General features: G+C 34.3%; 1 protein-coding gene across 1 annotated transcript; it reads right to left on the bottom strand.

The window, feature by feature from the left end:
* Positions 1-890: 890 nt before the first annotated feature.
* Positions 891-24,079, bottom strand: LOC129540368 (calcium-activated chloride channel regulator 1-like). Its single transcript, XM_055401405.2, is given in 15 exon segments — positions 891-1,231; positions 5,923-6,162; positions 6,675-6,845; positions 7,019-7,040; positions 7,761-7,769; positions 7,895-8,123; positions 8,483-8,579; positions 10,207-10,384; positions 14,081-14,305; positions 15,925-16,152; positions 18,171-18,351; positions 21,547-21,655; positions 22,421-22,568; positions 22,759-22,899; positions 23,921-24,079. Coding segments are annotated over 15 exon segments (2,478 nt in total).
* Positions 24,080-24,235: the final 156 nt, after the last annotated feature.

The raw sequence follows: 24,235 nt of genomic DNA, 5'->3' as shown, positions 1-24,235 counted from the left end.
GAATCAAGATTTTGGGGAGAAATATCAATAACCTTAAGATATGTAAATGACACCACTCTGATGGCAGAAAATGAAGAGGAACTCAAGAGCCCCTTGATGCAGGTGAAGGAGGAAAGTGAGCTTGAAAGTGGCTTGAAACTCAACATTCAAAAAACTAAGATCATGGCATCTGGTTCCATCACTTTGTGACAAATAGATGGGGGGAAAGTGGAAACAGTAGAAGATTTTCTTTCTTGGACTCCAAAATCACTGCCTATTGTGACTGCAGTCATGAAATTAACAGACCCTTTCTCCTTGGAAGTTAAGCTATGACAAAGCTAGACAGTGTATTAAAAAGCAGAGACATCACTTTGCCAAAAAAGATCCACTTAGTCAAAGCTATGGTTTTTCCAGTAGTCATGCATAGATGCTAGCATTGGACCATAAAGAAGGCTGAATAGCAAAGAACTGATTCTTTCAAACTGTGGTGCTAGAGAAGACTCTAGAGTGTCCCTTGGACTGCAAGATCAAACCAGTCAATCCTAAGGAAAATCAACCCTAGATATTCCTTTGAAGAACTGTTGCTGAAAACTCCAATATTTTGGCCACCTGATGCCAAGAGCTGACTCATTGGAAAAGATCCTAATGCTGGGAAAGATTGAAGGTAAAAGGAGAAGAGGACAGCAGAAAATGAGATAGTTAGATAGCATTACTGACTCAAATGAACATGAATTTGAGCAAGCTCTGGGAGTTGGTGATGGACAGGGAAACCTGGCATGCTGCAGTCCTGGGGTCGCAAAGAGTTGGACACAATTTAGCAACTGAACAACAAGAAAATAGCTAATTAAATCCTAAATAAATGTGTACCAACTATGTATAACATTGGTTATCAGTGCTGACACAATTCCTAGTTAAAATATAGAGAAAATCATTAGTAATCCAAAAATTGCCAGAGTGATTTCAGAAATCTTGGTACCCAGAGCATGGACACTGTCTTCTGGTAGAGGAATAAATTTGATTGCTTGTACAATGTGAGAAACCTTTGAGATGAGATTGGCTTCATTGATGGCTTGGACTGCAATATAGAATTTGGTGCCATTTTCTACTCTAAAATGTTCTGGCTTAAATTCAAAATTTTCTTTTGAGCCGGCCTCCTTCGGTATTAGATTAGAAGTATTCACTAAAGTCACATTGTCAAAATCTTCTTGGAACTCCATTAAACTCTTACTTATTCTTATAATGTAGCTGTTGGCTGGAAAATAAATAGATATTTCATGTATGTTAGGATCACTAGGGTGCCTTACTGCTATCATATCAGTTTATATTTAGGGGTGCATCAGGAATGCACACTGTTTTTTTTGTCTGGTTATTCCATCTTCTTTAAGAACACATATATGAACAGTTTTTTATCTAGTTATCTAATCACAAAGAATTTAATTCAGAATTGTATATTACTAAAAATGGAATCTAGATTTAAAAATAGAAATATGAAGAACTGAGTCTACTTTTGATTTAGAACAAGAAACACAATAATGTTTGAGTATAGTAATGACATTCAGTAACATTCAATACCCTTTGTCTGTATTATTTTTCATTAAGCTGAGAAAGGGAGTACTAGGATGTATGAGTAAGAAAACAGATAAGTAGAGTGGGAGCCAGGGATAAAGACAAAGAGCAAAGGAAGGCAGAGAATTTAGAATGTGTACTAAAAATTAAACATGTTTAGGAGCTAGGCAGACTTTAATTTGCACCTTAGTTTTACTTTCTAGCTGTAACAAAAAATTTTAATCTTTCTTACCTTAGTTTTCTTATCTGTAAAAAAGAGAATCAGTCATTCAATTCAACAAATATTTATGGAATTTTATATATGAACATTATATAATCTAATGTATAATAATACATGAAAAGTATTTAGCACAATGTCTGGAACTTATAAATGTTTGAAATATTAGCTATTATTATTGTTATTTTATCAAGAAAGGAAAGAAAGATGCTGACAAATGTTTCATTCAAAATGCTTTTAGAAATCTGCAGGAGCCATAGATGAAGAAATATATTTTAACACGAAATGCCATGAACAATAAAACATAAAATATCTTTTTTTGCAGTGAAGATTTATTTTTTCATGAAATATTGAATATGTTCTAAGTATGTGGTGAGTAGCTTAAATTTATTGTTTTCTTTTAAATTCAGGCCCTATGCCTTAACATTTGGGTCTTTTAATAAATAGGTCCTATCAATCTGATCTAGTCCACTACTCTTCACATCCTCCCTGCATTTAATTTCTATGGATCTATCATCAACTATCCATCCATCCTTATTTTAATTTAAATATTTCATTGTGATATTTTGCTTTCTTGACTTTGATCATATTATTTGATTCCTTTTCTCCCTGACATGAATCCATGGAATGTGCCTCCCTCTTCCTATCTATGCAAATTGTACTTATTCTTCAAGGCCCACCCAACAGGAGGTCCAGTTTCTTAATGAAGTCTTGGTCATGTATTTCATCCCTTGGTAACTCTCTTCCCTGAACTCTATTGCAAGGAATTTAGTTTTCCAACTTTATAGAGGTTCAGTTTATCTTTCCAATTTGAATGTATTATTCTTTAGGACAGAAATATGTTTTATACTCCTTTTGTATGAACTAGAGTACCTGGTACTGTGTTTGGCATGTATTTGACCTCCTTAATTACTTCTAGGCCCCAACAGACATGAAAAGGTGCTCAGTCTTAGCAATCATCAGGTCATCAGGGAAATGCTGAGTAAAACTACCTCACACCTGTCAGAACATTAATTATGAAAAAGACAACAAATAACAAGTGTGCCGAGAATGTGGAGAAAAAGGGAATGTAAATTGGTACAGCCACTATGGAAAACAGTATGGATGTTATTAAAATAAAAAATAGAGCAACCATACAACTCAGCAATTCTGCTTCTGAATATTTTTCTGAAGAAAACAAAAATGCTAATTCAAAAAGATAATATGCACTTCTATGTTCATTGCGGTATTATTCACAATAGCCAAGATATAGAACAACCTAAGTATCCACCGATAGATGAATGGATAAAGAAGATGTGGTGTGTGTACAAACAAACCTGTAACGGAATATTACTCACTCATAAAAAGAATGAAATCTTGTGTTTTGTGACAACGTGAATGGACCTAGAGGGTATTATGCTAAGTGAATTAAGTCAGACAGCTAAGATGAATACCATATAATTTCACTTATACATGGAATCTAAAAACCAAAGCAAATGAACAAATATAACAAAATAGAAATAGACTCATAGATACAGAGAACAAACAAGCATTTGCTAAATGGGAGGTGAGTAGGGGGAATGAGTGAAATAGATGAGGGAGATTAAAAGGTACAAACTTCCAGTTACAAAATAAATGAATCATGGGGATGAAATGTATGGAATGGAGAGTACAGTCAGTAATACTATAGTAACTTTGTATGGTAACAGATGGTAACTAGACTTAAAGTGGTGATCATTTTGTATTGTACAGATATTTCAAAATCACTATATTATATACAAGGAACTAACATAGTGTTGTAGGTCAATTATACTTTAATAAAATTACTACATTTTAGCCAAAAACAGAGTTATTCAGTTGATGCCCAAAGTGACAAAATTAGTGGATCATAAAATATTAAAATTATATCTACATGTTTTAATATTTCTAGGTCATCTAGTCTGATTTGCATATATGACTGGTATAGAAATTGGGTCACAGTAAAGTTAAGTTTATCACAGATCCCTGGTGGCTCAGATGGTAAAGCGCCTACCCACAGTGAGGGAGACCCGGGTTTGATCCCTGGTCAGGAAGATCCTCTGGAGAAGGAAATGGAAACCCACTCCAATACTCTTGCCTGGAAAATCCCATGGATGGAGGAGCCTGGTAGGCTACAGTCCTTGGGGTCATAAAGAGTCAGACATGACTGATTTCACTTTCACTTTCAAGCTTAAGTTTTTCATTTAAAATTATATAGATAATTATTTATTTTTTGATACTGTTAATACCTCCTTTTGTAATGCCTAAGGATAAAATCTGATAGAATGACATCTTACTATTTGTTTCCAGGAGAGAGGGAGATCAGATCCCACCTGTTTTAGGTATTTGAGGTTAAACACTGTGAAGTTCTTTCTTTCCCAATGTATGTATGAAATAATTTCTTCCATCTTTTAGTTTCTATAAACAGCATAAGGGACATTTATTGTGAATCCAGTCTTGATCTGAAGACTTGGTCTTAACTGAATTCAATTTTAGAATTAAACATTTAGTCAGATAATTTCATTTATGGATTTCTAAGTGGCAGTATTTTTTATTTTCACCATATTTTTAATGGTCAAGTGTATTTCAGAAGCTGTCATGATAAGAGTCTCAGTATTGAAGTACAAAGAGCTCTTCATAGGTATTTTATGTTTCTTTTGACTTTAGAATGACTTTTTTTCATTGTATAATAATGACAAAGAGAAATATAGCTACATAGGAAATGAAAGATTAAGAAGCATTGTTTCTTTTCAGAGAGCCTATAGTAAGGGATGTATTATAACACAGGGGAAAGAGCATTTAAAGTGACTTTTCAGTACTAACAACCTCTGAGATATTGTCCATTGATATGCATATTGCTTTCACTTTACCACCTTAAAGGGAAAATAACAAGATTGGCTTTACCCTATGAGAATCTGCTAGTCTAGCACAACACTGGAAAATGGTAGGCATTCAATAAACACTAATTTAATTCAGTTAAATTGAAAGCAAAGCTAAAAGTGATTTAAGCTTTCAAGAATGTAGGTAATTTATTATAAGGAAGTTACAGTAGTTATGTATAGATGTGAGAGTTGGATTATAAAGAAAGCTGAGCACTGAAAAATTGATGCTTTTGAACTGTGGTGTTGGAGAAGACTCTTGAGTCCCTTGGACACTAAGGAGATCAAACCAGTCAATCCTAAAGGAAATCGGTCCTGAATATTCATTGGAAGGACTGATGTTGAAGCTGAAACTCCAGTACTCTGGCCACCTGATGTGAAGAACTGACTCACTGGAAAAAATCTTGATGCTGGGAAAGATTGAAGGCAGGAGAAGGGGACGACAGAGGATGAGATGGTTGAATGGCATCACTGACTCGATGGATATGAGTTTGAATAAGCTCCAGGAGTTGGTGATGTACAGGGAGCCCTGGTGTGCTGCAGTCCATGGGGGTCACAAAGAGTCAGACATGACTGAGTGACTGAACTGAACTTGAATGAATAAGATAATTTGGCCTTGAACTTTAATTCAAACTTTATAGCTAAATCTCTGCATATTATCCTCCCCACCACTTCTCTCTCTGTCTCTCTGGGACATCTTCACTTAAATTTCCTAACTTCTCTCATTCTTCAAGACTTAGGTCAGTAATAGATATACCTTGTGATCTTAACTCTCAACTAGAAGTGGCTATCCAATGGCGTATCTCATCATATTCTGTAAAATTATCTGTTTATTTGCAGAAAGTGTCTTTTATACCTAACTAACTGTTGACAATAGGGATTATTTCTTATGAACCTAACAACATTTGAAAATTTAAAAAAAGGTCAATGAATGAATGAAATTGTTCAAGTACAGATATACTTAAAGAAAATTTTCCCTGTTAGGGAGAAAGGAATGCAACAGAAAGCTGTTAAATCAGTCTTCTTAATTTCTAAGATGGTTCATATTTTGAGAGGCAGTTTGGCACAACACAATCTGATGAGAGTGAGTTTAACTACTAATTTATTAAATATAGAGGTAATTTGGGGCGGTTCATTATCTCTTCATGCTTAAGTTTTCACATACAGAAATAGGTGACCCATAGTAGACCATCTATGCATGTTATTTATAAATAGGACATTAGAAGATTTTTAGCAAATGAAAGCCAATGTATGTAATATTTTTAAATTTAACATCAAACTTACCTTTTCCTTTATCTAGGACATTGCCAGGGGCTGTCCATGAAAGTTGAATATAATCTTCTTTGAACTTAGCCTCAAGATCTGTAATTTTACTGGGTGGGAGCACAGAAGGGTGATTACCAGGAGGAGGAGCTCCTGATACAGTAAATGACCCTCCAGAGGTTAGTCTGCTAAAGTCTTCTATTTTAGCTTGGGCCAGGTCACCTTTGACTTCAGGTCTGGGTGGGTTCAGTATAATTTTACCTACCAGAAAAAGCAATTTTGTAACTTTTCATATTGTGATATCTTATCTTATAATCTCATTTGCAGCTGTAGAGAGTTAATGTTGATTGGTAGCAGCCATTGAAAAAGTAACAGCTTTTAGTGAAAAAAAAAGCTTGTTTTATTGGTGTCACTTTAAAATTGATGAGGAGACATTATGAAGTGTTAGTCCTATCATTTAACTTATCTGTCTTCTTGATTCTGAATTATTCAAGGATAAATATGGTGACTTATTAATTTTTGTAGCTCCAATATCTAGCAAAGTGCTTACCACAGTAAATTTTTTTCAATATAAATGAAATGAACTCAGGGAGATGTAAACAAAGCATGTTGTAAGTATAGTCCTATGCTATTTCCCTTATAAATATGGTTTTGAAACAAAGAGATGATTATATAACTACATAGTTAGGTTTTCCACAGTACCTTTTATTTTGAATGCTCGCCACATTAGTTTACCTAAATAAACGACACATTTCTATTTTAATGCCACTTACCATTTTCAGCATAGCCTGGAACATACAGAGCTTCGTTCTGTTGTTGTCTTAAACTTAGCCTAGCCGTGTTGTTTCTTGCCCGAGCATGTACTTTTAAACTGTATCTACCATTTCCATAGTAATCTGTAAAATATCTTGAGTAGATCCCATCATTCTTGACAGTATCAGCACCTTGATATTGAAATGTTACATTAGACATACAACAAAGTAAAATATGACAATATCAGCTGTTCATGAGCACTAGTGATGGAAGCTCTTTTGTGAGATAGAATAGCACAATTTTTTAAAATATATGAACCCTAGAATCAGACTACTTGAATTCGAAGCTTAGGTTGACAACTTGCCAAACTTTGACTTTGAAAAAGTCTAATTCATAGTAAACATTCAGTTAATATTAGCTATTATTATTTCATAAGAGAATCCGGTCCCATCACTTCATGGGAAATAGATGGGGAAACAGTGGAAACAGTGTCAGACTTTATTTTTTGGGGCTCCAAAATCACTGCGGATGCTGATTGCAGCCATGAAATTAAAAGCCACTTACTCCTTGGAAGGAAAGTTATGACCAACCTAGATAGCATATTAAAAAGCAGAGACATTACTTTGCCAACCAAGGTCCGTCTAGTCAAGGCTATGGTTTTTCCCGTGGTCATGTATGGATGTGAGAGTTGGACTGTGAAGAAAGCTGATCACCGAAGAATTGATGCTTTTGAACTGTGGTGCTGGAGAAGACTCTTGAGAGTCCCTTATACTGCAAGGAGATCCAACCAGTCCATTCTAAAGGAGATCAATCCTGGGTGTTCATTGGAAGGACTGATGCTAAAGCTGAAGCTGCAATACTTTGGCCACCTCATGCGACGAGTTGACTCACTGGAAAAGACTCTGATGCTGGGAAAGGTTGGGGGTGGGAGGAGAAGGGGACGACCGAGAATGAGATGGCTGGATGGCATCACCGACTCTGTGGACATGAGTTTGAGTGAACTGCGGGAGTTGGTGATGGACAGGGAGGCCTGGCGTGCTGTGATTCATGGGGTCGCGGAGAGTCGGACACGACTGAGCGACTGAACTGAACTGAACTGAAGTCCAAGTACCTGTCTAAAAAAAAAAAAAACTATTTGAGAACTTTTGTAATATTTTCCTGCTCCCATGTGAAATGTTATTTTCATTTTTTTCCTTAAAATTGGTTGATAAAACATGGAGAAAATAAAAAATATTCTTACCTCTGCAATACCGGGTATTCGCAGACGAGCAGAACGAATATTTAGCTTATCTTCTTTGAAATCTGAGGTTTTATATTTCTTTCCTTTTGGATCTTGGAGAACAATTTCTGGTTTTTGTATTGTCCATGTGACAACAAAGAAAGTGTCATTTCCAATTGTACTATCTACGGGCACTGTGCCATTTACTCTTTTCCTTCCTGTAATTTTCAAGGCTTTGCTTTCCAACTGTTACATAAATATAAACAACAGTTACATGAAACTGATTTGTTATTCCAGTTATAACATTTCAAAGTTTAGTCAGTTCAGAGTAATTCTAAATATACTTTCAAAATTTCAATTAAAATAACTAAGAATTATTTTCAAGAATTTTGCAAATAAAAAGTGTTTATATTGATAAAAATAGAAGAATCAAAAGAAAAAGTGTCTGTAAATATTACATAAAGCAAATGCAATAAGGATTTTTTCTGGGCACCCAAAATGTTTTCAGGCAGATAAGTTATTTATTAGAGAAAGAAATTACTATTTAGGATAATAAAAATTTGTTACAAGTGTGAAAAGGCAAAGAATTTTTTAAAGATACCGAGCTGAATAGCCTGCTGAGTGATGCTTCCACTTCTAGATGAAATTCTACTGAAAGCATTAGTAAGGCCATTTATGTCTTTATTGGCAAAAAAACGATATCCTCCTAAAATGGAATTTTGTTTTCTTTTATAATCTAATTTTATTTTATTTAAAAAATTTTTATTGGAATGTAGTTAATTCACAATGTGTTAGTTCAGGTATACAGCAAAGTAAATCAGTTATATAAATACATATATCCATTCTTTTCTAGATTCGTTTTCCATATATATCATTACAGAATATTGAGTAGAGAGTTTCCTGTGCTATACAGTAGGTCCATATGCACACACACACATAGTAGTGTTTATATATCAATCCCAGTCTCCCAGTTTATCCCTCCCCTACTCCTTTTGTCCCTGATAACCATAACCGTAAGTTTGTTTTCTACATATGTTACTCTATTTTTGTTTTGTAAATAAGTTCATTTGTACTAGTTTTTTAGATTCCACATATAAGTGATATCATATATTTGTCTTTCTCTAACTTACTTCACTTAGTTTGACAATCTCTGGGTCTATCCATGTTGCTGCAAATGACAATATTTTGTTCTTTTGTATGACTGCATAATATTCCATATTGAAGGCGGGAGGAGAAGGGGACGACAGAGGATGAGATGGTTGGATGGCATCACTAACTCAATGGACATGAGTTTGAGCAAGCTCCGGGAGCTGGTGATGGACAGAGAAGCCTGGTGTGCTGCAGTCCATGGGGTCACAAAGTGTCGGACACGACTGAGTGACTGAACTGACTGAATATTCCATATGATACTAATTTTAAGTGGGAAAATCATTTGCTATTATGCTCTTATCAATATACTATAAAATACATTTAAAAATTTCTTTTTAAATTTACAAAAGATGAATTTCCTAGACCTTAGGAATTTTTAGTATATCAGTGTCCTAGATACAATGCTACAATAAGTAAACCCTTGCTCAAAATTATTAGAACAAAGGAAAAACTGGCCAAAAAAATATTTTTAATCAATCATTAGATTTAGGTGCTTGCCAGATTAGTAAAGCTGATGTAATCTCTAAATAATGTTATGAAAATTAAAGATTTTTTAAACTAGCTGCTTATTTTCTGGTTATACCTAAGATACACCAAAACAATTAGAGAATGACAGTTTAGAATAAAGTAAAATTGATTAAATGCAGATAATAAATGATACAGGAATTAATGAAAAGGGAGATAATTTAGGTGTCAGAAGCTGGAAAAGAATGGATTACAGAGAGCAAGATTTGGTATTCAGGTCTCTGACTATAGCCTTGCGCAAATAATTTGTATTTTCTAGGTCTTACATTTCTTCCTCAATGAAATAGTGCTATCTGAATCTCTACTATAAGATTAAGCAGGTAAGATACTGAGCAAGAATTTTGGAACTACACTTGAGTAAGTCCTTAGTAACCATGGAGAAAGAAGGTTCATCTTGATAGTACTGGTAAAAGTGATGAGAAATGAATGAAGACAGAAAATGTTGACCAATGTTAAAAGAAGCTAGTATAGGTAGAAATAGAGAGAAGTGGGAGTGGGGAGAGGAAAGACATTAATTTGAAGGATGAGGACAAGGAAAGGACAAAGATTAATTTTTTAGGACGGGAAAATTTTGAGCAGTTTGTGGTTTAAGGGGAAAGAGCCCCTGGAATGAGAGAAACTGAAAATGTATGTATTCAAATTCTATTTCAAAGGTTTACCTGTCATATTTGACAGTGTCTCCAGTTCTTTGGCAGCAGAAGGTCCCAGAGCAATGGTGTGGATGATTGCACCACTTTGTTTTACATCCTCAAAGCATAAATTTATTTCATTATCTTCCCCATCAGTTAATAGTATGATTTCAGAACCAGAAGTACTCTGGTTACTGTGGATAATTGCCTGATAGTGAAAACCCAGATTATTAATTAGATTATATCTAAATAAACTAAGAATAAACTTGTTCTTTGGTCTTGGAGAAGTCATTATGCATCAGAGTAGGCAAAGGGAAACTTTGGAAGTTTGCAGACTAGACATTTGTAAAGCTGTGACTGAAGGCCAGTGTACAAAGTTAAATGACATGACTTGTGCTTTTTAATGCATAAAAGCTAGTGGATAATGGAAGAATCTCAGGATTTCCTGGAAAAAAAATTGATGTGTCACGAAGAGTTCATGAATTTTTCAAGTATTATAATTTGGAGGGGTATTTTCCCAATTTTTTACCAAGAGAAGTGACTAAGACAATTTACTCAGACAAACTGAGAATAAATTCTAGCTCTGCCATTTTCCAAGTAAAATAGCTAGTGTTTAGTCTGTCATTTATGTATATGAATATAATTTATATTTATAGTAGGGTTCTGTAAATAGCTCAGATTCTTTACCAACTGAACTATCAGGGAAGCCCAATAAATAGCTCAATGTAATGATTACTTTTTTGAACTTTGGAGTAAGAAAGATCAAGTTTTGAATCATGGATTTGCCAATTACTGACTATATGATCTTGAGAAAGATATTTAATTACTCTGAAAATCAGTTTTTTGTGCACAATGGACATGGTAATAGTGCCTGACTAAATATTAATGATAACAATAAAGTAAAATTATGAATGTAAAGCATTTAACATATGCACTAAAGTAATATTTGTTTAATAAATTTCAGACATTTCGTTATGATTCTGTAATCAAAAACATGGATTCATTATGTAAGTAATTAAGAGGTTTTTACTTGTTTGAATGTATTGATGATATGATATAATCTTTTCAGCAATAGAGTCTGGTCAAAATGTTGTAAGAAATATATCAAAACATATTTGAATCAATGTGTGCAAACAGTATAACACATTCCCAAAATATAGCACTCTCATATTTTAGAATTGAATAAACATATATAAGAATTATGGATTTTTAATAGCAATCCTTTCTTGAGTACTTGTTTAATATTTTTATTGAATTATAGTTGATTTACAATGTTATATTAGTTTCAGGTGTACAACATACAAATTTTCTATTTTGTGAATTATATACTAAAGTCATTACAAAATAATGACTATGTTTCCCTGTGCTGTACAATGTATCCTTGTTGCTTATTTATTTTATATGTAGTAGTTTATATTTCTTAATACAATATCCTTATATTGCAGCCTCTTCTCTCTTCTGCCTACTGATTACCACTAGATTCTTCTCTATATCTGTGAGTTTGTTTTGTTATATACAGTTGTTTGTGGTATTTTTTAGATCCAGCATATAATTTATAATACAGTTTTTGTCTTTCTCTGACTTATTTACTATGCATAATACCCTGTAGATCCATCCACATTGTTGAAAATGACAGAATCTCCTTTTTTTTGCTGAGTAATATTCCATTGTATATATGTATATATACATACCTACACTGCTGTGCTGTAGTTAGTCACGCAGTCGTGTCCAACTCTTTGCAACCCCATGGACTGTAGCCCGCCAGGCTCCTCTGTCCATGGGGATTCTCCAGGCAAGAATACTAGAGTGGGTTACAATGCTTTCCTCCAGGGGATCTTCCCAACCCAAGGATCGAATCCAGGTGTCCTGCACTGTAGGTGGATTCTTTACGGTCTGAGCCACCAGGGAAGCCCAACGTGTTCTACATCTTCTTTATTCATTCATCTCTTGATGAACACTTGATTTGCTTCTATATCTTGGCTATTTTAAATGATACTGCTATGAACATTAGGGGAGCAATTATTTGTCTGACATAGTTCTCACAATTAAATGAAAAAAGTACTATTATTTCTTTTTCCCCCAAAGAAAAAGAAATGCAAGAAGGCAGAATGGTTGTCTGAGGATCATGACCTCAGGTGTCATCACTTCATGAAAAACAGAAGGGGAAAAAGTGGAAATAGTGACAGATTTTCTTTCTTGGGCTCCAAAATCACTGCAGACGTTGACTGCAGTCATTAAATTAAAAGATGGTTGCTTCTTGGAAGGAAAGCTATGACAAGCCTAGACAATGTATTAAAAAGCAGAAACATCACTTTGCTAACAAAGCTGTGGTTTTTCCAGTAGTCATGTACTAATGTGAGAGTTAGACCGTAAAGAAGGCTGAATGCCAAAGAATTGATGCTTTCGAATTGTGGTGCTGGAGAAGACTCTTGAGAGTCTCTTGCACAGCAAGGAGATCAAACCAGTCAATCCTAAGGGAAACCAACCCTGGATATTCATTGGAAGGATTGATGCTGAAACTGAAACTCCAATACCTTAGCCACCTGATGGAACGAGCTGACTCATTGGAAAAGACCCTGATGCTAGGAAAAATTGAGGGCAGGAGAAGAAAAGGGTGGAAGAGGATGAAATGGTTAGATAACATCACTGACTCAATGGACATGAGTTTGAGCAAACTCCAGGAGATAGTGAGGACAGAGGAGCCTGGCGTTCTGTAGTCCATGGGATTGCAAAGAGTTGGACACAACTTAGCAACTGAACAAAAAAAACTATTACTTTCCATATTTCATTAATTGAAGAAACAGACTTTCTGAGTTGAATAACTCATCCAAGGTCCTTTTACCAGTGAATAATAGAACCACAGTCTCAGGTTTGTCTGGGTCTGGAACTTGTGTATTTTCTTAAACCGATATGCTTTACAGCAAATATACATCACGAGGAAAGCCAGGAGATGACATTAACTACTGGCCCAGATAAGAGTAACAGTCTCCACTTTTTAGCTGAGGCAGTGAGAGAATCAAAGAAGGGAAGGAAATAGTTTTCTGTTTTTGTGACTGAAAGAATATAAATAAGCTAAAACAGTGCTGTCTATGTTGGAAGAAATCCAGATGAGTACTGGATGCAGTTGAATACAGTGCTCAAAAGTTGCTTGCAACTTTTGATTTCACAATTTTTATTTCAATAAACTTCTACCCATGTATCTTGAGTTTGGTACTATGCTTGAGGAACTACCTCTATTTTTGTGATTTTTAAATGTCAATTTAATCTAATGAACTGAGGTTTTCTTTATCCGTAGTATAAAAATATTAGTACAATTAGTACAAATTCTACAATCTCCTTAACAGCACTATTTTTTCCTCATAGTGATTCAGACTATGTAATGCTAAAGAAAAGAGGAACTTCTCAGTAAAATCATGATTACATGCTCACAGAATTTTTCTTCCCTTTAATCACTCCTCAGTGCAACTCAGTTTCTCAGGAGTATGTTCATTGGAGGGACTGATGCTAAAGCTGAAACTGCAATACTTTGGCCACCTCATGCGACGAGTTGACTCACTGGAAAAGACTCTGATGCTGGGAAAGGTTGGGGGCGGGAGGAGAAGGGGACGACGGAGAATGAGATGGCTGGATGGCATCACCGACTCTGTGGACATGAGTTTGAGTGTACTCCGGGAGTTGGTGATGGACAGGGAGGCCTGGCGTGCTGTGATTCATGGGGTCGCGGAGAGTCAGACACAACTGAGCGACTGAACTGAACTGAACTGAACTGATGGACAATAGAAATTCTTCTAAAATTATTTAAATGAGAAACCTCTAAGCTCATGACATTTGTTCCAAGAGATCTGGACAAAATTAAAAGGAACAATAAATGTGAATGATATTTAGAAAAGCATTTTTATTTTACCTGGAATCCTGCTTTGAGCCCCCTACAAATTGAAGTTCCACCATCAGCTTCTTGAGGCAGATTTGCAGTGATCTTTTGGTAAACATTATCATCAGTTATTCTTGTTAGATGATTTTGGATTTCAGCAACACTGTCAAATGTAACCATCCCAACCAAAGATCCCTTTTCAATAACTTGAATCAAGTATAGTTCTGCTGCTTGATTCATTCAAAAGAGATGGTCTTCCTGTAAGAAAAAAGATGTGTGAACAATTCCCGAGTTTCCTCCAATCCTAACATTGGTGAAAGACAACGTTTATGGGTCGGAGATCATAATAATAATTGATTACTGTATTTTAGAGTTTAGCGATTAAAAAGAATATTAACCAAGAACTAAAAATTAGTCATGCCTTACTTGGAAAAGTCTTTAAAAATTTATACCTTCTTTTTTAACAATAAGGAAATAATTTTAAGATGCACACAATAATGTTTTTTGCAATATAATTTTTGATAAGTTGAAAATCATGAAAATATTCAGAAATGGGAAGTTGACTAAATTATATTATGTGCATATGATACAGTCATTAAAAATTGTGTCATGGAATCCAATGTTCATTGCAGCACTGTTTATTATAGCCAGGTCATGGAAGCAACCTAGATGTCCATCAGCAGACGAATGGATAAGAAAGCTGTGGTACATTTACACAATGGAGTACTACTCAGCAATTAAAAAGAATACATTTGAATTAATTCTAATGAGGTGGATGAAACTGGAGCCTATTATACAGAGTGAAGTAAGCCAGAAAGAAAAACACCAATACAGTATATTAACACATATATATGGAATATAGCAAGAGGATAATGATAAACCTGTATACGAGACAACAGCAGAGACTCGAATGTGTAGAGCAGTCTTTCGGACTCTGTGGGAGAGGACGAGGGTGGGATAATTTGGGAGAATGGGTTGAAACATGTATATTATCATATGTGAAACGAATCTGACGTGATTGGGGGTTCCCCACTCAACACTCTGTGGATTTAAGAGGCCGTTCCTTCTGAAAGTGTATAAATTAGCCTGGGATAGAACCTGCATGCTGAATTTACTAATTAAGAAATGAGAAACCAGAACTATAAAGGTGGCATAGAAATACAAGAAACTATTCTTAAGTAATCTTTTAAAACTTTGAACAGAGTTACGGATTTTACCATTTGTTACAAACTGTTATATATAATTTAACCAGAACCATAAGAAAATTAGTATTATGTGAATTCTGAAGCACTTTCAACATGTTGTAGCAATAATGTGGACTTTCTTGAGTTTTACACATTCATAAGTAAATGGTTTGTATAAAAAAAATCATGAAAATATTCAGAAATGGGAAGTTGACTAAATTATATTATGTGCATATGATACAGTCATTAAAAATTGTGTCATGGAATCATTTTTTTGCTTGGGGAGTATTTACGGTATAGTAGGTAGAAAAATCATATTATAAAAAATTATGTAAGATATAACATTTTTGAGGAGGAAAGACAAATACATGAACAGAAAAAAAATAGGAATGACATGCTCAGTGGTGGAATTATGGGTGATTTTTGTCTTTTCTCTTTGTTCAGTTGTGTTATTTCCTGTTTGTTAGAACTAAAAGTTAAAGAATAGACATCATCCATGATACAATAACATTTATTTTATTTTAGTATATTATCTTTTAGTGCTTGTCCACATAAAATCATCGTACTAAAATTTCTTAGAATAATAAAAATATTTTTTACTTAACGTAGTAGGTCTGAATCTAAGATTAAATTATACTTCTATTAATTAGCTTAAATATCTTAATTAGGAGAGGTAACAAATAAATGTCTTACTGAAGACATGCTTCCAGATTTATCAAGTACCAAACAGACTACCCGCTGTTTGGCCTTGAGCAATGAAAATGTAGGATGAGTCAGTGGATTCATTTCTGTCATGGGAGATGTATTCTGAAAGTCAACAGAGTTCATGATTACATCCCATGTACTTTTGCCATTGCACATTTTGTTTTGTAGGTTTGGAGCTTCGGTATTGTGTGTTTTTTCTGTACAAAATTCGGTCACCTGGAAAAAATCAATTGAAAAACAATAATAAGTAACTGATGAAGCATTACCTTCCTTTCCAAACATATACTTGGCTGTCTTCTACGTCCTCCACAGATTTTATCTCCTGACAAGTAAAAATTATTTCATAATCTAACATTCTTACATCCATGTTGTATACTTGAGTGGAGAGAAAGCAAAGTAAAACTGTCAGTATGCACTGGAAAGTCATTTGGTGATTCTTTTAGGTATAGGTAGATCATAACACTGGGGGATGATGATGGCTGACACAACTGCTTAAGTTGTGGGAGTAATGAAATTTCAAGGAAGAATATAATGGACTTGAATATTCATCATTTCAGAGCATATTTCTCCTGGGTCTGAGCTTATGCCCTGGGTATAGATGCTATGCAATATATTTAGTTTATGTTACAATAATTAGAAGGGAATATTATTACACACAAGATATATAGTTAAAGTACAGTATTTATCTCTGAGCCATATCTTATATAGTTAGTTGTGCTACATATTTCAGTTGCATGGTTTTCTTTCTTCATTGTTATTTATTTTCCAGGTAGGCAGCATGAGTTATCTCCTCATAGGCAAATGCTTTGGAACTTATAGTTTGGTGCAGACAGTATATTTTCCAATTATCCTCTTGTGTTATGTGACCTGATATCTATTTGGATGCTCAATTCTTTGGCTACCTTTGTGGATCCAGATGCAACAGATTACATTAAAAGATCTAGAATTACACTTCAAATACTCCCAGGAGGGAGCTTTATTAGGCTGGAAAACAATTCATACTTAAATATCTCATTGGATTTATTTAGGAGTTTTAGAAGAAAATATAAAGTCTACATTTTTACTCAAGTCTTTCATTATTAATGCCCTAGATTTCACAATTTTAAATCTTACTGGAAATAATAGGCCTTTACAAACCTCTACCCTTAGAAGTCTATGTTACTAGTAATTTTATTTATGAAAACTTGCTTCTTTTAAACCTAGAGGTAGTATGCTTTATTTTGATTAGTTGTTTTTGATAACTTCATAGGTTTCGTATTTAAAAGTCTTTTTTATGTGCTTGGAAGTTTTCATTAGGTAACTATAATATGCTTACATTAATTAAGTTGAATTTACCCAGAGAAAGAGACAATTCCTTATTATCCAAATATTTTATAAATTGAAAAAATGAAAAATTTTAAGTTTATTTTGTATTCACCTTATGCTAAGTACTGTGATCATACTTTACTTATATTAGTTCTTATAAAACTAACCACAGTAACACTGTAATGTGAGTATTATAATTTCCGTTTAAAAAGCTAGAGAATTAAATCTTAGATTTAGCAATTTGCTCTTAGTGATACAGCTTTAAAATGACAGACTGGATTTTTATATCAGCTCTGTCTAACTCTAAGGCATCTGTTCTTCTCTTCTGAGCTTCATACATTTAACCAGGTATTTCAAGTCAGACATTAGCTTCGGAACTTGAATTATTGTGCTGTTATTTTTTAATTGGTCAGATTGGTGATTGTGAACCTTTCCGCTTTTGTTCTGTAGAGACAGAGCCATTTATGTTTTCACAACATCACTTTGCAAAACTTAGTGTACTTTAGTGTGGAAGTAATGGAAAACAGAGACTGTCAGAACTTTCCAAAGCTACAGAATGAATTACTTTGGAAAAGTAGTATGAATTGAATAACACTTAGAAGAAAAAATTAAAAGTAAAGTTGCAGTTCTAGACACAAATCCACGGAAGTCAATTGAGGAAAGCAATGTTATAAGAAATTCTGTGATGCTAATGAGAAGGATACAGTTCTACCTCTGAAGGAAAAACAAAACAAAACAGAATAGTGAGAAAGGGTGGAATAATTTCCAGATACACATTGACAGGGCTGGATACACAGGACTGCATAAAATAGCTGTTAATTAACTGTCTTAGTAGCTTTCCTTATTTCTATTGGTATAGAAAATTCAGTTTCCCTAATTAATTTTTCCCAAAGGCTTCCTTTGTGAGACTAGAAAAAAAAGGTACTTACAGAATGGAGACTTTGCATAAACATAATGGATTCCTTTGCAGTCTGGGATTTTTCTGGGATGAATGTACATTTTGCTTCATACAGCCCTGTCTGTGAGTCACGTCTGCATGGCCTTGTTACACAGCTGCCTTCTGGGCATTTCTTGAAAACCACATTAGTACCAGTAATATGAGTTGAACATCTATGGTGAAAGAATTAGATTACATTTAATATGAAGGCCAGAGAAATTATGAATAAATATTAATATCCTAAAATCATTCCCTCAGTGATATTTTGCTATAGACCATGTACCAGCATTCCATTTTGACAAACGTAGGCAAAGCATCCTACTCATTTACCATCAGTTTCAACAAGAACAATGATGTTAGTTCATATTTATTAATAGTTGTTGCTTGTGACCTTGAGCTAAAGAAGATAATTCCTTACAGGCATGTAAGGAAATTGAATTAAGAGACACAGAGGAGTTGCTCCCTAATGGGTAGGGAAGATTCAATATTATTCTTAACACTCTCTTAAATTTCTTATGTATGCTACATATATACTTTTATAGACACATATGTATATTGCTCTATAAGTGTTTACAGATACACACATATAAATACAAATATTATGTATATTTGTATGTGAGAGAAGCCCATGCACATTACTTTGGGAACAGTCTCAAGGATATATAACCCCAAGTGGATGGAGAGGAAAGACACTTACGGAAGAAGCATTTAAACTGAGCCTTAAAGGATGAGCAAGCATTCTCTGAATAAGGGAGGTGGTGCTGGGAGGAGTTGCATGGAAAGAGGTGAGATTAATAAATGTCCTGGGTTGAAAGCCTAGTCTGTGAAAGATTCTCGGTGGCTTAGTACACATAAAGCAAACAACACAAAGGCATTTTTCTACCATACCTCTTTTTTCTAATTTTTATCCTAAAGACTTATTTCCTATTACACTGATTTCAATTGTTCTTTCATACTCATTAACTACTCCATGTGCCTGATAGTTTTAATTTAAATATCTCATCTATTCATAAATAAGACCTATCTAAATCTGCCCAGTTTTTTCCTTAAAAAATCAGTTTTCTCACTTATGAAAAGTACTTCTTTTAAGCTCAAGATTAAATGAAAAATGAAATATATTTTACAGGAGGTTGTAACAGTTTAGTTAATTTCAATGAAACAGATTCACATTGAAAAACTATGAATCAAATGGAATGAAAGATTGGGTAGGAAGTTGAACTCTAATTCTCAGATCTTAAGGTTTAGGTTACAACTTTTTTCTTTCTTTTTCTTCTGGTGATTTGTTGTTGTTCAGTTGCTAAGTCAGGTTCAACTCTTTGTGACCCCATGGACTGCAGCATGCTAGACTTACCTGTCCTTCACCATATCCCAGAGATTGCTCAAATTCATGTCCATTGAGTTGGTGATGCCACCCAACTATCTCATCCTCTATTGCCCCCTTCTCCTCCTGCCCTCAATCTTTCCCAGCATCTGGGTCTTTTCCAGTGAGTTGGCTCTTCATATCAGGTGGCCAAAGTATTGGAGCTTCAGCTTCAGCATTAGTCTTTCCAATGAATAATCAGGACTGATTTCCTTTAGAATTGACTAGTTGGATCTTCTTGCTGTTCAAGGGACTCTTAAAAGTTTTCTGCAGCTCCACAGTTCGAAAGCATCAATTCTTTGGCATCTTTTTTACGGTCCAACTTTCACATCCATACATGACTATTGGAAAAATGATAGCTTAGACTATACAAAACTTTGCTGGCAAAGTGATGTCTCTGCTTTTTAATATGCTAGCTAGGTTTGTTGTAGCTTTTCTTCCAAAGAGCAAATATCTTTTAATTTCATGGCTGCAGTCACAGTCCACAATGATTTTGGAGCCTGAGAAAGTAAAAATTGCCACTGTTTTCACTTTTTCCCCATCTATTTGCCATGAAGTGATGAAACCAGATACCATGATCTTATTTTTTTGAATGTTGAGTTTTAAGCCAGTTTTTTCACTTTCCTCTTTCACTCTTATCAAGAGATTCTTTAGTTCCTCTTTGTTTTCTGCCATTAGAGTTGTATCATCTATATATCTGAGGTTGCTGATATTTCTTCTGAAAATCTTGATTTCAGCTTGTGATACATCCAGCCTGACTTTTTGCATGATGTACTCTGCATAGAAGTTAAATAAGCAGGGTGACAATATACAGACTTGACTTACTCCTTTCCTACCTTTGAACCAGTCAGTTGTTCCATGTCAGGTTCTAACTGTTGCTTCTTAATCAACATATAGGTTGCTCAGGAGCCAGGTAAGGTGCTCTGGTGTTCTTTTCTCTTTAAGAATATGCCACAGTTTGTTGTGATCCACACAGTCAAAGCCTTTAGCATAGTCGATGAAACAGAAGGTGATGTTTTTCTGGAATTCCCTTACTTTCTCTAAGATCCACTGAATGTTGGCAATTTGATCTCTGTTTCCTCTGCCTTTTCTAAATCCAGCTTGTACATCTGGAAGTTCTTGGTTCACATCCTGCTGAAGCCTAGCTTGAAAGATTTTGAGCAAACCTTACTAGCATGCGAAGTGAGTGCAATTGTACAGTAGTTACATCTTTGGCACTGCCCTTCTTTGGGATTGGAATGAAAACTGACCTTTCCCAGCCCTGTGGTCACTGCTGAGTTTTCCAAATTTGCTGGCATATTGAATACAACACTTTGACTGCATCATCCTTTAGGATTTGAAATAGCTCAGATGGAATTCCATCACCTCCTCTGGCTTTGTTCGTAGTAATACTTTCTAAGGCCCACTTGACTTCACAATCCAGAATGTCTGTTTCATGGTGAGTTGCCACACCATTGTCGTTATCCCATTCATTAAAATACTTTTTTTGTATAGTTGTTCTCTGTATTCTTGCCACTTCTTAATCTCGTCTGCCTCTGTTAGGTCAATTACCATTTCTGTTGTTTATCGTACCCATCCTTGCATGAAATATTCCCTTGATATCTCCAATTTTCTTGCAGAGATCTCTAGTCTTTCCCACTCTATTGTTTTCCTCTACTTCTTTGCACTGTTCTTTGAAGAAGGCCTTCTTAGCTCTCCTTGCTATTTCCTGGAACTGCATTCAGTTGGGTATATCTTTCCCTTTCTCCCTTGCTTTTCACTTCTCTTCTTTCCTCACCTATCTAATACAACCCATGAATAATGAAATTATTCCCAAATTTTGGTTGATCTTTAGTCCAAAGTGTAATACACAGAAGTTGTTTGACATATTTATAGAGCAGCAGGTTGGATTTTGCAATTAACTGGGCAAGCACTCAGCCACTGAGATAACCTTTGTTGTCCTAGTATAGAAAATTAAAAAGTCATAAATGAAAAAATTTGGAAACAGATTTGTTCAATAAGATGATACCTTGTTGCTTCAATAGTGTTCTTTCTGGAAATATAGAATGGCTGGTCCATATTATACTCATCAAATATTCCCCAACAGAGATGGGCCCACTCATGGACAAATACTTTGCCTATGAGAGAATATTGCCACTTATAAATTTGCATTTACATTATAGGTATCCCTGCTTTTTGAAAGTTCATTGAAACCACTTAACTTTTATGAAGAACCTATCTTAGTACCTGTTTTCACTAATGGAAAGAAATTCAAAGAGGGTTTTTGCTTTTATGAAAAAAGGCCAAAAGCTAAAATAGTATTCAGCATTTGTTTTGCAGCCAGCAGCTTTACAACAGCACACAAACAGAGCAGGAAGAGCGGCACCATCAAGCTTCTTCTCTGTGCTTAGCATCTCAGTATCAAACCCTATAATGTGAACTCTGTCTGTGAGCATCTGTGCTATATCTCGACATAGTTTGTGCATCTGTTAGCAATATGTGTCCTCAGGTAATTGCTTCTTGTGGTATACCATTTTGACTTATGAAAGATTGCATAGGAACACTTCTTTTGGATAGTGGATAATCCTATATTTAAATCCAATCTCCTTATATTTTAAGTCTCCCTTTCTCACATCATCAATCTAATTCAGTCAAGGAAATCTAGAAACTGACAACTTTCATTACCCCAAAGTTAAAATGGGTTGGTATCAATAAGTGGCTTTTTAAAGTTAACTTTATTATTAAACGCACATAGAAAAAGGAATATAATTAGTTGAACATAACCAATGAATTTCCAAACAAAGGTATTTTTTCCTTTAAAAATTTAAAAAATACCATTAATCACAATGTTACATTTGTTTCCAGTGGAAATAAAAATAGAAGTATAAAATAGACAACCCTACCTCGGGACCCATACATGCGGAAATTATTAGTCAGCAAGAAGTTTGGAGTAAAATATAGATATTTTCCTTTTTCTCCACACCTTCCATATTGAAGTGTATAGGGATCATCTCCATATTTTAGATAAGGATTAGCAACTATGACATCTGCCTAAAAAGCAGAACAAACAAACCAAAACAGACCCCAAGAACAATAGAAACAAGGAATTTTTCATCTAAAATAAGACCAGCAAAATTGCTAATTTAAATAGTAATTAGTAATTACTAAAAAATTATGAGTATTAATTTTTAAAAATCACAGGGAGAGAGAAATAGTTTGGGAGCTTAATAAAATTCCCTACCTGGTCATACGATTCTTGTTTTGGAATGAAGTACTCAGATTTTGATTTCCAGGTCATTGGAATTAAAATGCTCACATTCCTGAAATAAACTCTTCTTTTAGTGGCATGAAACAGGTAAGTAGAAGCTTCAGTTACCATTTCCTGACAAAATTAAATTGTAGTAACAATTTAATTGTAATTACCTTATAGTAACAATTTCACAATGAACTTGAGAGTATACATGCAAACAATAAGCCCCCTTCCCCAAATATTTTGTCAGACTAACTTTAAAATAGATTATATTTTACTGTATCTCTCTAGTCTGTAGACTCTCATTTTTATATACTTAGAAATTAATTATTTAGTTTTTACCTATCCATATCTGCATTCATCATGATGGGTTGGAGCTGAGAGTGAGGGTGTTAGGTGAGATAGAAAAGTGATTAAGACTCGGAGTCTGTTAGCAAGTTGCTTATTGAACTGAACAGAGATGCTTAAAATTGGGCTGGAAATTTGAAGTTTGGTAGATTTTAGATTGCTGTTAATTGAAAAAACCATTTTGCTAGATTCATTTTGAGTTATCTTCTCATATAGAATGTGCTCATAAAATGCAAAGTTTTACCAAGCAGTAATTTTCTAAAAATATGTAGGTTATTGGCTTCAAATTCTGGTTTTGCTACTTATTATATGACTGTACAAATCACTTAATTTCTCTGTTTATACAAGAGTAAATTAGTAATCTAAGAATTTCAAGATTTTCAGAGTTGAACAAATATGAAGAATGAAAAAAATTGAAAAAAATGTATAAGATAATGAGCTCTAGAGAGGATTTAAATGTAGGTTAGTCATTTAAACCTTATAAAAGTAAACTTCATAAAGATAAAACTTGAAAATCATTCTCCAGTAGCTTGAGGGTCTTTATTTTAGCTTAACGTGTTGAAAAAACATTAGTAGTTTGACTTTTATAATTCATTAGGGACTGACTAATGCTACTAATATATGATACATAATATTTACACTAAGCAGATATTAATCTTGACAGTTTAGATACATGCCATATGAATGATGAGTTTTGTCACAGCAGTTTTGGAAAGTTATAATTCTGTGTGAATGTTTATGACTAAGCAACATGAGTTGAAAATACTTAATGAAATAAAAATAAATGAATAGGTTTTTATCTTACCTTTATGTTTTCAATGAGTTTTTCATCTTCTGGCACACTGGGGTTAATTGCAATGACAATACCATCATACCCATTGTTAATCAAATTTACCATTGAACTTTTTATTCCAAGCAAGAGATGCAAAGTTAGGAACAGAATAACATTCAGACTGAGCACCATTTTTGCGAATGTTACAATAAACCTATTGGAAATGTAAGGAGAGTATTTATGTATCTGTTAACTCAGAGATATGACTCTAGGCCTGAATGTTTGCATAAATATATTAGTAAAATACCTCCGTGAACTTCCTTATCTTATTTTAAAGAGTTCTTTGTT

This window comes from Moschus berezovskii, chromosome 4 (genome assembly GCF_049115385.1).
Source record: "Moschus berezovskii isolate FMDL1 chromosome 4, NW_MosBer_1.0, whole genome shotgun sequence".
Taxonomy (NCBI): Eukaryota; Metazoa; Chordata; class Mammalia; order Artiodactyla; family Moschidae; genus Moschus; species Moschus berezovskii.
Note: the sequence above shows the minus strand (reverse complement) of the source record. Positions and strands in the feature narration are given on the sequence as shown.